Consider the following 15000-nt stretch of genomic DNA (forward strand, 5'->3'; position numbering starts at 1 on the left):
ACTGGGCGCACGTTTGACCATTTGCTAAATGGATCGTACATAATCATCACACTACAACACACAGCGTAGGATGATGCTGGCTAGCCAGACAGCAGCGGCACTTACCGATCCGGTCCGAAAAAGGTGCTTCCAGCGCTCGGTAGTGATCAACTGCCTGGATAATGACCCCCCGGTACGATCGAAAGATGTGGCAAGAACGAAGCGAAGAACGAAAATTGGGATGACAAACACGGACGGAACAGAGGACGCAGAACGACCGACATGACCTGACCGGTTGGCTAGCTGGCTGGCTGGCTGGCTGGTTGGCTGAGGATGCGCTCATTCTCTCCGGTTCGGTGTGCGAAGGATAATGAAGCAAAACTTCCCTGGCTTCACCTGAAACCGAAGACGTGTATTCTGCATCGCCAATGCAGAACGAAGGTTTTGCTTTGGCCATCAACAAGTTGAACACCTGCCGTTCGTTGTCGGAGCGGTAAGACAGAACCGGTGTTCGTCCGTCCCGTGCTTCAAGAAGCACAGGAAAGAAAAACAAAAACCTTTTTTGCTGTTTTTGTTTTGCAGCTCGTGCAGTGCAGTGCCAATGCCTTCCGCGTTCCTGCTCGCGCTCGCGGTACGGGTTTCGCGGGAATGAACTTCCTCAGCTTCCTGCTTTGGCAACCAGAAGTGCCGAGTGCTGGTGACAAACGCTGGTGTCGAAGAAGAACAGGATGCAATCAGCAAAAGAATGAAGTGCAAGCGCACCGGCACAGTGAGGACACAGAACCGGCCGTTGTGCCGTAAATCGGCTTCCAGCTTCCAGTTTATCGAGTCTCGGAACGAGGCACCAAAAGGGACACATTAGCACCGATTACGAAAGATGGTCGATCGAACGGTTGGTTGGTGGTGCTGATGCCTCTCTCTCACTCTCTCGAGAAGGCAATAAAGCCTGACTGAGCGCACCCAGATGCATTCTAAATTTGCTTCGCCATGGTGCATCGTACGGTGCGCCGAGGGCTGCGATCTCGGCCTCTAACGTCTTGCTTTTAATCTTTTTCGTTCGCCACCCCCCTGTGAAAGCATGGACCGGGGCCGGGAGACGCTGTGGTACGCTTGGTGCGATCCAAGCACTTGTTTGTGTTGGAAAACTTATAAGTCGACGTTATTAAGCGCCTGAGATCGCACAGAAAGCGAGAGAGCTCGCGGAAGTGGTAGTTCCCCAAGTAGTGAGTGAGGTTTGGCAGACGGGCTCATAATAAATTTTATAGAAAGTTATGCTGTGACAGCTAGGATTAGCACAAGGGAGGAAGGTGGTGGCCAGGGCAGCAGGGCCCATAAATAACAACCAACGAAGGGAACCCATGGCAACGGTGGCATCCTGGTAGGCCCTGATATTTTGCACGATACGCGCGTCCGTAACCTAAGAAATGGCGCAGCTGTTGCAAGGTGTAACCGTGAGCGCAGCGGTGAAGCAAATCAAATTAACTAAACGAGGTCTATGAAATTATGCTCCCAGAGATGGCACCGACCACAACGACGACGATGACGATGACGCTAAGCAATTACCGACAAATCCGAGGCGGTACTTCTCGCTGGCTTATTAAGGCTGTGCGGAGAAAATTTATTGAATCCGAGGATCTTCGCATCTCGTTGGACCTCTCAAGGTCCAACCGACGCGAGCTGCAAGGTGCGTCTTCGATACCCGGATTCGGATCAAGCGGTTGTTCCCTTTCACCACCATCGCCGGTATCTGCTAACCACCCTCTCTCTCTCTGTCTCTCTCTCTCTGTCTCGCTGTCTGTCAATCAAACTCGAACCGAACGCACTTGCTGTTATTCCCTTGGCTTGGCTCCTACACGACGAATTACTAAGCACTAAGCTACCTATTACGGCGATTCCGCGATGAGGACCTTAGCGGGGCATCAAATTGATGTAACCTCGCCGCTTGCCTCCGTCACCTCGTGGCTGGTCCAGTGACCCAGATAGTGCACCAGAAAGCCGTCATTCTCCGGCTGGCGAATTATGCGAACGGAGAAGCTAAGTGATGGAGGCTTCGACAGATCGCGCATTAAAAGCCACCACGCCAGGTAGCACCCGATACCCTCCAAACGACCTATCAGAAGACAATAAGAGGTCGTTAATGTGTGACGTTTTGTGGCGGCGGTAAGATGAAGTGCTTAACGTCGTACACTTGCTTCATCACCAGCACCAGCATCATCATCATAATCATGGACGGCATCGTGCGCCCTCCGAGTGTCCAAATATTTGGACAATCAGCGGACAGCGCGGTGCGTGGTGATCATCGGGGCTGCTCAAGTGGCCCCGAAGAGATGCTCGTCTCATGCGATGCAGGTGTGCTGTGCTGCACTCTACTGCTGCCGCTGTTGATGGTGATGATGACGGCGGGGTTTGAACTCTCCGGTAACCGTCAACCGTCATTTTGGTCAATCTGCGCGTCAGACTGCGAGTCCGAGTCGTGCTAGGGTCACCCCCGATGTCGGTCACCCATGGTGCATGGCAAGTGTTTCTAGCTTTTTACACGTGGCAAAGATGATCAAAGGAGCCATCGGGTGGTGATGAAATATAATTTTGTAAATTACACCAGCACCAACCACCGTTCGCTTGTGGTGCGAGATGTCTTGGGAGCGAAGCAACGAAGTGGTTCGCATGTGCATGGGACCTTGTCGATGTTGCCGTTATACAACGCAACTGGCAACAAACTGCAACTGGCTGGGCAACGTACATCATACGAAAAGCGCGCTAACCGACCGACCGAAGACACCGAAAGCACCACCAGATCGAAGGAGAAGGAGGAGGAGGAGGCCTCAGGTCTGGTTGGCCTCCAGTCACAGGTCCAGCGTTTGCTGCATGCTCTTCGCGCGAAGTCGATGAAGCAACGAACGCACGTTCTGTGTGCCTGGTAACCGCAAGTGCCGCTAGGTTGCTTGGTTTTGTTTAAGCAACATCAACGATGCTGTTTCGCTGCCGGTCGTTGTCTGTCCGGGGGGGTTTCGGTGATCAACTTGATCTAGTTAGGCAAGGCCACAGCAGAGTCGAGATTAGACAGTCGAGAGATTCGATACCAAACCGCCACGAAAGATGATGCAAGGTCGGAATGGTGGTCGGTCGGATAAAGGGGTTCGGACACTTCAACGTCTTCAACCTTCTCAATCCACAAACCGAGCAAACAATAAAGAAACGTCTCCATCAAGATCGACGATCGGTTTTTTGGGGCCGGGGAGGGGTGGACCCTTCTTTTCGTATCGGTTCGATCGATCCTCAAACGATTCCTCGGCTTTAGCTTCTCCACACCGACGGACAAAGAGGCCCGCATCGCAAACGGTCCGCACCCCAACCGGGTCAGGGGAGGCGATCGGGGGAGACGCTGGCGTCTTGTTTTCGGTCAGCATCGCGCGGCATCTCTGGATGGAGCATCTCTCTGCTCTGCTCTCTCCGTTGGGGACTGCAGTCCGCGGCATGACGTACCAATTATCGGCTGTTCTCTGTTCTCGAGGTACGGTTGAAGCCACGGAACCACGTAGCTTGAAGCAGCAATAGGCCACCACAACCTGGGTGTGTGCGTGTGTGTGTGTCTGGTGGGGGTCCCAGGGGGTTCACACAGACCCCTGCTGGTTCGCCCTCTCTGGAGCGCCACAACAACGATGGCAGCGGCGAGAGGGGGAAAGTTCAACGTTCGCTCGATGACGGTGGTGCATACTTCGCGTCGCCACCGGCCTGCTGCTGATCGGGTTTGTCGATCGACTCGCGTACAGCCCCTTAATGATATCCCCACCCAAAAGTAAAAACCCCAGACTTCGATCTCGAGGGCACTCGTGAGCTACCTGGCGTAATTTGTCCCGGCATGATGTCGTTGATGCGTTTTGCTAGGTGTAACTGTGTCAGTACCTTCCGGTGTGTTCGTTGTTGTTGGTCGGATGTTTACTGACGCGTAATGTGGACCTTACCGGACCTCGGTAGATGATGGTACTGACGGTACGCCCGTTAGAAGCACACTAATTAGCACTCGGCGTAGTTTAACACGAAATTACCAACTCCATTTGCCAGGTTGCCAAGTGACCGTCAAGTTAATTTCCTTGTGAAGAGAACCCCACCATTAGCACCACCGGAAAGCAGAGGAACTTTTCGGAAGTTACTCAACACAAAACAGTGACCGACGATCGGGTGCACCAAGTCAAGAGCTGAAATGTACGGAGCTGAAATACTTAGCACCTCGGATACAAGTCTCTTCTAAACCTTCTTATTGCTGCTTTGCTTGAACGTGCGATCGTGCGGTCTCCCGGTTCTCCTGAGCGGTTTTGGTTGAAGACGTCGTCGACGATCCACCTGACTTCCACACCCCAAAAGGGAACCCGTAATGGCTGTTTGAGGCTCCTAAACCCCTTCAACAGCTATACACGGCAAGCGCAAAGGTCGCGGTTTCGGGGTGTTCAAAGTTCATCCACAAACCAGATCGTGCTCCCGCCGCTCTCGTGCGCTTCATCATCGTCCCCGCACTCTTCCAACCAGAGGTCATCAGCATCCGCAGCATCATGAGCAGCAACAGCAGCAGCAACAGCAGCAGCAACATCATCTACCTGGCGATTAGCTGAACTAGGAAAAACCTTGAAAGCAGCGCCGCTGCTGCCGGATTGCGTGCTCCGGGGCAGCACCACACAACCACCACCACCACAAATCAGCCAAGCTACGCACACTCTGGCTTTCGAGGAGGCTCGCGGTGGCTCAAGGCATCGGTCAACATGACGAAGCAGCGGTCCAAAGCGTTCAAGTCCCCAGGCCAGGCTGATGATGATTCAGGTCTCTTCTCTCAGGTAAAGCTACCATATACACACATATGCTGCTGCTGCTGCTGCAGCATCATTCTTTGCAATCTCTTTTCGCACTCACACGCAGACATTCAACCGCTATTTCGATCTCTTTCGCTCTCTCTGTGTCGTCGTTTATCTCTTCTTTCCACTCGCACGCATGCTATCGCCCTTCTCCCATTGAGCAGCTCAGTAACGACGGCGACGACGACGACGACGACGACGATGCTGATGATCAAGGTGTGCGCATTGAATGAACGGCGCGGCACGGCGCGGAGCGGGGCCTTTCTGGATGTTAGGCTGTGTGCGTGCGCGTTGTTGTGCGGTGTCGTAAGCTGTATCGTTGTGGTGGAGGCTTCTCGCTTGTTGTTGAACAGGTCGCTGTTGCTGTTGCTGCTGCTGCTGCTGCTGCTCTGGCACAGTTCCACCGTCCAAGCGCCGCCGCCACAGGTTTAGTTTCTCTTGGCCACTCGACGGCGACCGACGCAACCCTTTTTGCTGGTCCGCGTCATCCGTAACCGTGTGTGAGCGCGCGCGCGCGTGCGTGTTCCTCTCTCTCTCTCTGTCTCTCGCTCTCTCTGTTTGTTAGTCGTTCGTGCTCGCCGTGTGATCATCTCGCCGTATGACGATCGCGTTGTTTTTTTTTTAAATCGAATTAAGCAACGAGCCCCAAAACACGGTTAGTGACTTGTGAACTTTGAATACCTCTCTGGCGGGGCGACGACGTGCTCCTGCAACCATCGGCGGCTCGTGTAAGTAGTGCACACTCCCCCCCAATAATCCCCCAACCCCGTGTCCATTCTCAATCAAACGCATCGTGGGGCGGCACCCCAAAAATCGAACTTCATTGTGCGCGTTGTTGTAGATGCATTTGGATTCGATGGTGTCGATGCGCGGTGTGTGTTGTTTGCTGCTCGATGAAACGCGTCCCCCCCTTCTTTGGTGGGGCCATAAAAGGGGGAGGGGGGTGGGGTGCACTGCACGCCAGTGTTGGGGTGGAAAGCTTCAATCTCGCTCGCTCGCTCGCTCGCTTGGCCGCTCGAGCGCGCACTGTGGTGTTTGTTCCATTTAATCGGTTCCACCGGTGTTGTGTTCGGAACGTATTGCGACCGCTGGTATACGATCGTGGCCAAGCCTCAATCTGGCCGTGCTCATGTTCCTGATTGCTCCTTCTTCTGCCTTGCTTTGCTGCTGCGGTGCTCGCAGTTTACCTTTCGCTCGATCTTGCCTCTCGATCCGTTTGGCTCTTGCCTCTTCTGGACTTTGATGTTTCCCATTCGCGTTCCCGTTTTAGTTTTTTTTGTTTAACGTTCCTCTATTCTTTTGTTTCTATCTTTCGCCCGTTCGCAGCTCTTCTTTTTCTCTTTCCGTTTTTTTCTCTCCTCCCTTTTCCGTTTGCTCGTCTCGTGTCTTGTTTTCTTTCCAGTTTTTCTCGATCTTTCTGCTGCTGGCTCATTCCTAAGGTTGCTTTAAAAGCTCAGGGCACTTTTCTTTCGTTCTTTCTCGCGTGCTCGAATCGGGTACCTTTTCCCTGCCTAGACAGAAGGGGGAAGGTTGTTTGTACATCCTTTTTCGGGAACTATTTTTCCCCTGGCTGAGGTTTGTTCGGTTTGATTTAGCTCTGACAGCAAACAAGAGATGGTACAAAAATAAATTAAAAAGAATCCAACTTCGTGAACGGATCTATTGTTTGTTATCTTTTACAACATAACATTACTACTTTCAATTCCTTCAATCAAAACAGCAGAATATGGTTCTCATTCATATTAATCCAGGATCTTATTTTTATATAATTCCCATTTTAATGCGTGATCCAAAGGGAGACCCTTACATTGGACTGCTAACCCACTTCCGCCATTTTGCAAAACAACCATGGACCCAAGGTGCATCGTCACATCTTCACAGCCGAAGAATGGTCGCTTCACTGCAAAGAGGGGGTCCCCGAAAGGGGGTCGCAAGCGCAACAATGCGCTGACTGTGTCTCACGGTTGCGCCTGTGGACTGTCCCGGGGATCAGTCTCGTCGTAGTAGCTGCACCGGTCGAACGGTGACCATCGCGTCAGCTGTGTGCTGCAGCCGGAGCAGAGGAAGAGTCACCGCCACTGCCTCGCTGGTTCGCTGGCTCGCTGGTTCGCTGGGAAAGTGTATACAAGCGAAGCGAAGTTATGCAGCCCACTGTCACCACCCCTGGCACCAGCTACGCACCCTTCTTTTTCACACGAAAACCGGGGGGAGAGAGCTGGCTCCACGGGCTGGTGCACCCGTTGACGACTGACTGGTCTGATCCGGTGTGCTGATGTGCTGGAGTGCTGGTGGGAAAAAACCGGTGAAGCACGGCCGGTGACAACAAGGGACCGCTCCGTTGTGCACCCTCTCTCCCGGTCTCCCGTGCACGACGAGGACGTTCTCAGTACCACCGTTTTACTGCAACCCCTTCTTGAAAGGGTCGTGTGTGTCACAATGCGTTTCCCTGCTGCCTGGGGATGATGTCCGGCTCATCAAATGCATAGCCACACACACACACACGCACACACGCGCGCACGGTCGGTACTAATGGGGTGCCGCAAAGTGACCGTCTTTGTTGGCGTTGATAAGCGCGTGTTGGCCGCCTATCTACACTTTGTGTGCGATTTTGGATTGCTTTGGGTGGTGCCCGAGGCACCCGCGGGTGCGGGGGTTGCGTTTATCAGTTGTTGCTGTTGCGGCTCGATGTCGCCTTCATCGCCTTCGAGTGTGTTTAGTGAAAGGAGGGTGCGGACGAGTAGTTGACAAGTTTTGACAGTTCCCCATGTACCGCCACTTTGTTTACACTCTCTATCAGTAGTAGTCGGTTGCCGGTGGTGCTAGTAGTAGTAGTAGTAGGCTACTATATCATCAAATGATGCCGCGCACCGTCGATGGAACGGAGGGGCCAATGCCGTCGCGATGCACCTGAACGATCGTTTATCGATTCTCATGTAGCTTCTCTCTCTTTTCCTCCTCCTCTTTCCAGGCTGCTGACACAGCGACGTGCGAAGCGTGACAACTCGGGGCACTGAAGAAGCTTCGGGAAGACCGAACAACGGTGAAAACAACGTACGTGTGTGCGTTTCTATGGTGATGAGATTTGTGAAAATCCAGCCAGCCAGCCAGCCAGCCAGCGAGCCAACCAGCCGAATCCGGTCGATCGTTATCACCACCCTCGCCGTCTTTCCTTCTACTCCTTCTACCAGGGTGTGTTTAACGCCCGATTGATATCTCCTGCGTGTGCGCATCGTCCATAACAGAGCGCCAGCAGAAGAGTCATACGATAACGGGCGGCGGGAAGATCGGTGCAAAAATAGTGAGCAAAAAAGATCAACTCAACCAACACACACCCGCACACACACACAGCAGAGGCCAGTTCAGGTGGTATCGATCGATCGCGCCACACCGATGCGCTCGATGAGCACCTTCTCTCCAGTCGGAACGGTACCAGGCATCACCCGGCACCGTTAGTGTCCGCACCCCGATTCCGCGATTCCGATAGAAGAGTGGGTTCGATTCTGTGGTTCGACGTCCTGTGTGTACGTGTGTGTGTGTGTGTACATGCCGGTGCCGACTAACGGAAGTGCTGCCCGTGTAGTGAGTGTAGTGAGAGGGCGTTTGCGTGCGTCACTCGGGAAAATCAGTGGCCGGAAAATTCCGGAAACCGCTACAGTGTAGCACAGCCCAACAATACACCCCAATAGAGTGAGGGTGTGTGTGTGTGCGATTGGTGTGAGCAGAGGCCGCCATTGCCGGCGAGTGTTAGTGGTTTTTGGGTCTGCTGCTGGAGAAGGCAACGCCTAACGGGGGGGTGCTGAGTTGGGGCTAAGTATAAGCAGTGTGTGGGGAGTCTTCGTCACCGATTAGCGGAAAAGGGGAAAAGGAAGCAGGAAAAGTCGTAGAGTCGTGGAAATGCTCGAGTGCGTCAGCAAGCAGTGTGCCGAGCGAGTGTAGCAAGTGTCTCAAGCGAAGCGTCGAGAAAGTTCAATTACAATCCAGTTGTTCTAACGGATGTGTTTTTGTGTGTGTGATTGTGTGTGTGTGTGTGTGTGTGCTAGTGTTACGGCAACTCCATGTCACCGACAATAACGGAGATCTTTGGCATTACAATACCGACGATTGGTGGTACGCGCGGTGGTAACAGTATCGGAAGTCCAACGATGCAATCACGTGATCATCCGTTTAATCGGTCCACCCGGCCACTGCTGGAGCGCCGGGCGCAGCCGCAGGTTGTCAGTACGAAGAAGCTGCAACAGCAACAGCATCAGCACCAGCAGCACCAGTATGGTCAGCCCAAGGTGCCGGTAAGGGGCTATAATGACTTCAACCTGATCAGCCGCGAGTACGAATCGTGGAACTCGACGAACTCGCACAAGGGCTACCCGTACGGTAGCCCGCCGTCGCCAACGAATGAAACCACCGATCGGTTGCTGCATCGACGTCAGCCGGACTTTCAGTTCTCCGATTTGGACGATGGTTACCGAAGGGCACAGCATCATCAGCACACCGTCAACCAGTACACCGTCAACAGAAACAACAGCGATGACGATGATGATGATGATGATGATGATGATGATGACGATGGTAATGACTACGATGAGCTGGTGTACCATCATAACCAGCTCAATGCAGGAGGGCTAAAGCCGATCAGCTGCAACAACGGCAGCAGCAACGCTCAGCAGCAGCAGCACCAACTCCGTCGACGGTTACTAGATGCTGCCTCACCGAGTCCTGCACTACCTCCTGCACCACCACAGCGGTTATTTCAGCAGCAGCAGCAGCAGCACAAGACACCACCACCACCGCCGAGACGCACGGAATCACCGGTCGCGGCGAAGCGGCCGGTTAATGCGGCCGATATTGATGGACCGTTCGTGTTCGGTGTCCATCATCCCAACACCTTCACGCCGGCCTACGGCGTTGCCAAAGCGGCAACGCTGTACGGTGCTACCAACAACACGGTTACGGCCAGCAAGGACACGAAGGATATGGTCGCCTCCTCCAGCCCGGACTCGAGCCAGGTAAGACTAGAGCATTTTGTTTGTCCTTCCTTCTCCTCCGCCGGTTCCTTCGACACGAATTCCTTCGAGCGAAAGTTATCGCGACTACTTTATGGCCATCCTGGCGGTTCGTCCGTCCGTCCGTCCGTCCCCTAGCCTACCCCTAGTGTTGGAACTGAATGATCATCATCGTGGCCAAAAGGGAGGCGCAGTATGCAAACAAAGCAATCAACTCCGGTAGAAGTTGTTTGCCTGGTGACTACCTAAAGGGAGAGATAGAGAGAGAGAGAGAGAGCGAGAGATGAGGATGGGATGGGATGGGCTGGGCTGGGTTGGGCTGAGTCACGGTCGGTGGATAACGCAGCATAAGCCGACAATGGCCGCCGGCCGCTTCAACTACCCGCCGATGAAGATTGCAGTCTTCACCATTTCAGCCCTCCAATTTGCATACACACACGCACACACACGCCCAGACACACCATGGTACCATCATCATCATCATCACAATCCGAGGTTCTTCCAGGGTCTTCTCGCGCTTTTTCAGCCTTTCTTCGGTACGGTGACCATCAGACAGTGAAGACAGTAGACGTTGTGTTGGTGGTGGTGGAGGGTGGCTCGATGATGCCTCATAATTTATGAGCGGATTCTCTGGACCGGGTGCACGGTCCGCTTGCGCTAAATTGGTGGAATATATTAAAGAACCCACCATCACCATCACCACCACCAAGTCCAAGTCGAAGTCCAAGCATGCGAATCCTCCCAGAAGTCCGTACGGGTGTGTTCCCACCAACGGCGGCATTGGCTGGTGGTGGTCGTCAAGGCAACGGCGTACGGCGAAGCAGTTGGAGAGGAGTCGTCGTTCGATTCGAGTGCACGTGGAAATTGTTCGCCTTCTTTTCCCCTTTTCGACTCGCCGTCAGTTCTTTTGATTTTCGTGGACTCATGGTATGGTATGGATTTCTGGCCGGGGGACATTCTCCTAGTCCAGTTCTCGGGCCCGCGCACACTCGGAATTGCATGAGATTGGTGGCCGACACTTCTTTTCAATAATCCATGAACCTGTCCATGGACTGGACCGCCTTGGGATATCAACTGTTATTGCAGATGACTTCTGCAGGTTCTTCTTGGAAAGCACTTGCAGGGAGAAAGCTGGAGTGTGACAGGGATCGCCGCCTTGACAGCGATGACCCATCGAGCGATGAGGCAATTGAATTTGATTGCACCATCCCTAGCCCCCTAATTCTGCCAAGTTCCCCCCCCGGGTGGATGAATGCAATGGTATAAGGTCTCCAATATTGCATTCGTATCCAGTGTTGGGGAAGTTTGTGGCGTAGCCTGAGGGTATGGCCACCCCTGTGCCCGTGTCACGTTATCGATCGCCGCTAGCACGCGGACCAATTTTGCGCACGTTGGCGACGATATCGGTTCCCCCGGGGGCCCGGACCGACACCTCGTCGACACTTTGCCAAAGATATCTACTGCCACTGCGACCGATAGCCCGTGGGCGATGCACATCGTTATCACAAAGTTCGGTGCCGGTTCGGTTCGCGCAATGAGCATTTTATGATAGGACAGGCCACAGGCCCCAACCGGTAGCCGCCTGTTTGGGTTCCCTTTTTTCTTTTCGTCAGCAATCAGCAATCACCACCAGCGCGTAATTGTAGCCACCCGGGGTCCATGGCTTCTGTTTCAGGTCGAGATTGAGCTCTTGGAGCGCTGGTTGCCGATGGTTTAATTACACGAGTGACAAGGCCATTGGCAAAGGAGCAGGCACACGTTTCCTTTCCGTGGATTGGGTGCTAAGTGGCGTCAATTAACCTACCGGCTTATCCTTGTCGATTACGTGACGATAGACAAAGACAGCCAGATAGGAGCGACGTAGTGCAACTTGTCTTCGCGTAACACAACAAACTGTTAAGAGAGAGAGAGAGCCATCGATAAGAAAGGGATCGTCATTACGTCAACACACCGATGACACACAAGTAGGCAAATGTGCGCGCTACACCGTTGTCCGTTGTCCGAGTTTGCTAATCGCCTTCTACGCACTTCACACATGCAAATGTTTGCCTACCGGAAGCGGTCGTGTTTTCGCGTTGTTTTCGATGATAGCAATACCGATGGTGGCACCGGTGGAACCATCGGCTCCCGCTCTTCCCCTTCTAAATCGTTAAATGGGTGCGCACTTTTTCGGTAACACACGAGGGCCGTGCCACACGCACGGCTTTATCGCTTCGCCAATTGCTTCGCTCCACAGACATTCACCGATTTGCGCTGGGCAAACATACGGCACATCGCTTCGCAACAACGAAGGGATTGGTGTTCCGTGAGACAACATGGTAAGCATTCAAGTAAGGAAGGAAGGAAGAAAGAAAGGAAAGGAGAGAGGGAAAGGTGTGAGTGGTAACGGTTTATGCTCGGTGGCCAAGGTTGTTGCCGTGTATATTCCTCTTTGCATCGTCCATCACCCGCTGTTTGTGTGCGGCGATGTTGACATCCGGGCTTTATCGCTCGTTTATTGGAAATTGATTAGCGAATTGGACTGAGATCAGTCCACTCGCTGGCTCTCACTCGCTCTGCTGGATTTCTGGTGGTTGAAATGAATGAATGGTGGTGACAGTCAACAGGTACGGGTACAGGTGCGTACTGAGTCATTGGGACTACACTGCAAAGTATGGTAACCGAAAGGGGAAAAATACGTAGCTGTTTGATTATTTGAATGCAGTAGAGCGTTTAAGTGTGAGTCATTGCTTCTATATTGGCTGCTGAAGCGAGAACAGACGGTAGACTCATTACTGTACTGCTAGCTAGCTGCAAAGTTTAATTACTGGTTTATGCATGCACCGATGCATTGCTTTATTACGTGCAATAATAGTTTGTGTATCTTCGATTAGCATATCAAGCACTAGTTTTTAAAAAGAACGAAAAGCAGTTGTGCATATAGCAGGTTGTGTACAAAAAAGGAAGTCTGTCCAATTGTGATTGGTACCTAAATTGTGCATGTAAATGGAGCAATTTTCTTACGCAGTTATTTCAAGGATGACCCGTTCAAATGCAACTTATTCGTTGTTTTTTTTATTTCATTTTTGCCTAATTATTTTTAGTTTACTATTTAATACTTTTTCCAAGATTGTTGAGGTATTCTATGTCTAAAAGATTTTCAATTTTTGCGCTTTGTTTACTCCTTACTGATACCTTTTAAACCAGTTTTGCCTTTTTTTAAACCTTATAAAGTATGCTTCAAATTGCCAATTTATTTAATTTAACATTCTAACTTTTAGTTTATATTGAATGCTTTTTTAACCAAAAACATATTTTTATAATTATAATTAGACCATGTATGGACAGTAAATAAATCCTTAAATAGATAGTATTTTAAATACATAAACGTCAAATAGTAATGATCGGAAAAAGGCTGCATAGAAATACCTCTTAATATCATGTAAAATAAATATTTGCTTCTACTGCCAGCAGGCATAGACAGGGTGTCGGTGCTATAAATGAACCATTACCTACCTATCGACAGTGTACGCCATTAAGGCCGATGTTGACAAGATGTTCTGCTCCTTTAGCATAAATATTAGAATAAGGCTGTTGCGTCGGGTACGCAGCAAAAGTGGCCACCGCTGTAAAACGGATAATTGAAGCAATTGAGACAAAAGACACATATATCCTTTTGCTCGTCCAGAAACACACACACAGACACACAAGGCAGCTAAGTCTTTAGTGTGAAGCCAGCAACAATGGTGCGTTGTTTCCGTTTGCTAAATGCGCTACCTCCAACGGTGGCCACAAGCGAGGGTCGAGGCTTTGCGGTGTTTACCTCGGAATGATTGCCATTTGTCACACATCATTTCAACCACGCACTTGGCACCACATCACACCCACAAATCTGTATACCCTCTAGGCCCTCGGTTTGGCCACAAATCTTGGCCTCGTATCACGCATCATCGTCCGCCGGGTTTCCGGGGCTCCGGGCTCGGCTTGCTTGGATCGTCGTATCCTGGCCGTCCGTTTGCCGTCATACAATTTAATTAAACCCATTGAATGAGCCGACACTCACAATGGTGTGCGTGTTTGGCATCACACAAAACGTGCTACCCCTTCAGGGCAACCCTCCCCTTAAGCATCCTTCCGTTCGAAAAAGAGTCGAAGGAAGTCGGTTCAGGGAAGGAAGGAAGCGCCTGCAAAAAGGAGGTTCCAGCATCTTGTTATGTTGCGCCAGGCGGCTTGAGTGCCGTTAATTATCCTGCTCTCCATGCATATCCACACATCCGGCTCTCTCCCCTCTCCCCGCACCCTGGGTGTGACGGAAGCAACGGCGGAAGAGTTAGCACACTATTGGCGCGTAATGAAGGGTAAAACAATGAGCACACATTAGCGCCCATAGAGCCTGGCTGGAGCCAGGAACGGTCTGCACCGCCCCAGTTGCTACACTGCGATGTATTGCCTGCCGCTCGCTTGTTGGCTCGCCCGGTTGGTAACAGCCCGGAATGTTCGGTCCCCGGGAACGAGGACTGATGGTGGATGGTAACAAATAGGCCGCTTCCAAGGCCGCAAGGAAGAAACGCTTGAATGTGGCTTTCGTGGGGTACCCACGCACGACGACGTACACGCCCGTACACGCACGCACACACACACACACACACACACACACACACACACACACACAACTTGACGACTCCAAGGACATTGGTTGTCGCCTAGTGGTGGTGGAGCGATCTCTGCGGCCATCAAAGCAACCCTTTTGCACACGTTCCACGTTTCCGCCCTTTTTGGGGCCAGCTCTTGATCACGTTTTGCCCAGCGTTGTGAAGTCGAGTGGCCGCATGACGTCGCCCCGTTCAGGACGACGTGCATCCTCGACTGTGTTCGACGGTGGTGGTGGTGTTGCCGAAGCTTTCGTTATTGTTCTAATTTTTCGCATACCAACATTTCCATTCTTGCACGTCCGAACTGGGCAACTTGCAAAGAAAAGGGACGCAGAACGAGGGAAGGTGGATTGAGGATCATGATATCATTCTCCTTCTTCTGCCAGACCAGAAAGCTTCTGTAGCGCGAGCCAAGAACGTGACGAAGCAGCCAAAAGGAAGGAGCCACAGCGAGTGGTTCTTGCAGAGTGATGCTTTGAGTTTGGAGCTTTCCGTTTGATTTAGATAAGTAATTAAATGGCTTCTCCAAAGAGGTTCTCTCACTCG

The 15000-nt window shown here is 52.0% G+C and overlaps 1 protein-coding gene across 1 annotated transcript in view; it reads left to right on the top strand.

Moving 5' to 3' along the window:
- The first annotated feature begins 5351 nt into the window (after positions 1 to 5351).
- LOC125949140 (ubiquitin carboxyl-terminal hydrolase 36) overlaps positions 5352 to 15000 on the top strand; it is a 38785-nt gene continuing 29136 nt past the window's right edge. The window contains exons 1-2 of the mRNA XM_049675890.1: positions 5352 to 5551; positions 7792 to 9826. Of these exons, the coding sequence (XP_049531847.1) occupies positions 8879 to 9826 (948 nt within the window). The 5' untranslated portion in view covers positions 5352 to 5551; positions 7792 to 8878. The remainder of the gene's footprint in view (positions 5552 to 7791; positions 9827 to 15000) is intronic.

This window comes from Anopheles darlingi, chromosome 2, assembly GCF_943734745.1.
Source record: "Anopheles darlingi chromosome 2, idAnoDarlMG_H_01, whole genome shotgun sequence".
Taxonomy (NCBI): Eukaryota; Metazoa; Arthropoda; class Insecta; order Diptera; family Culicidae; genus Anopheles; species Anopheles darlingi.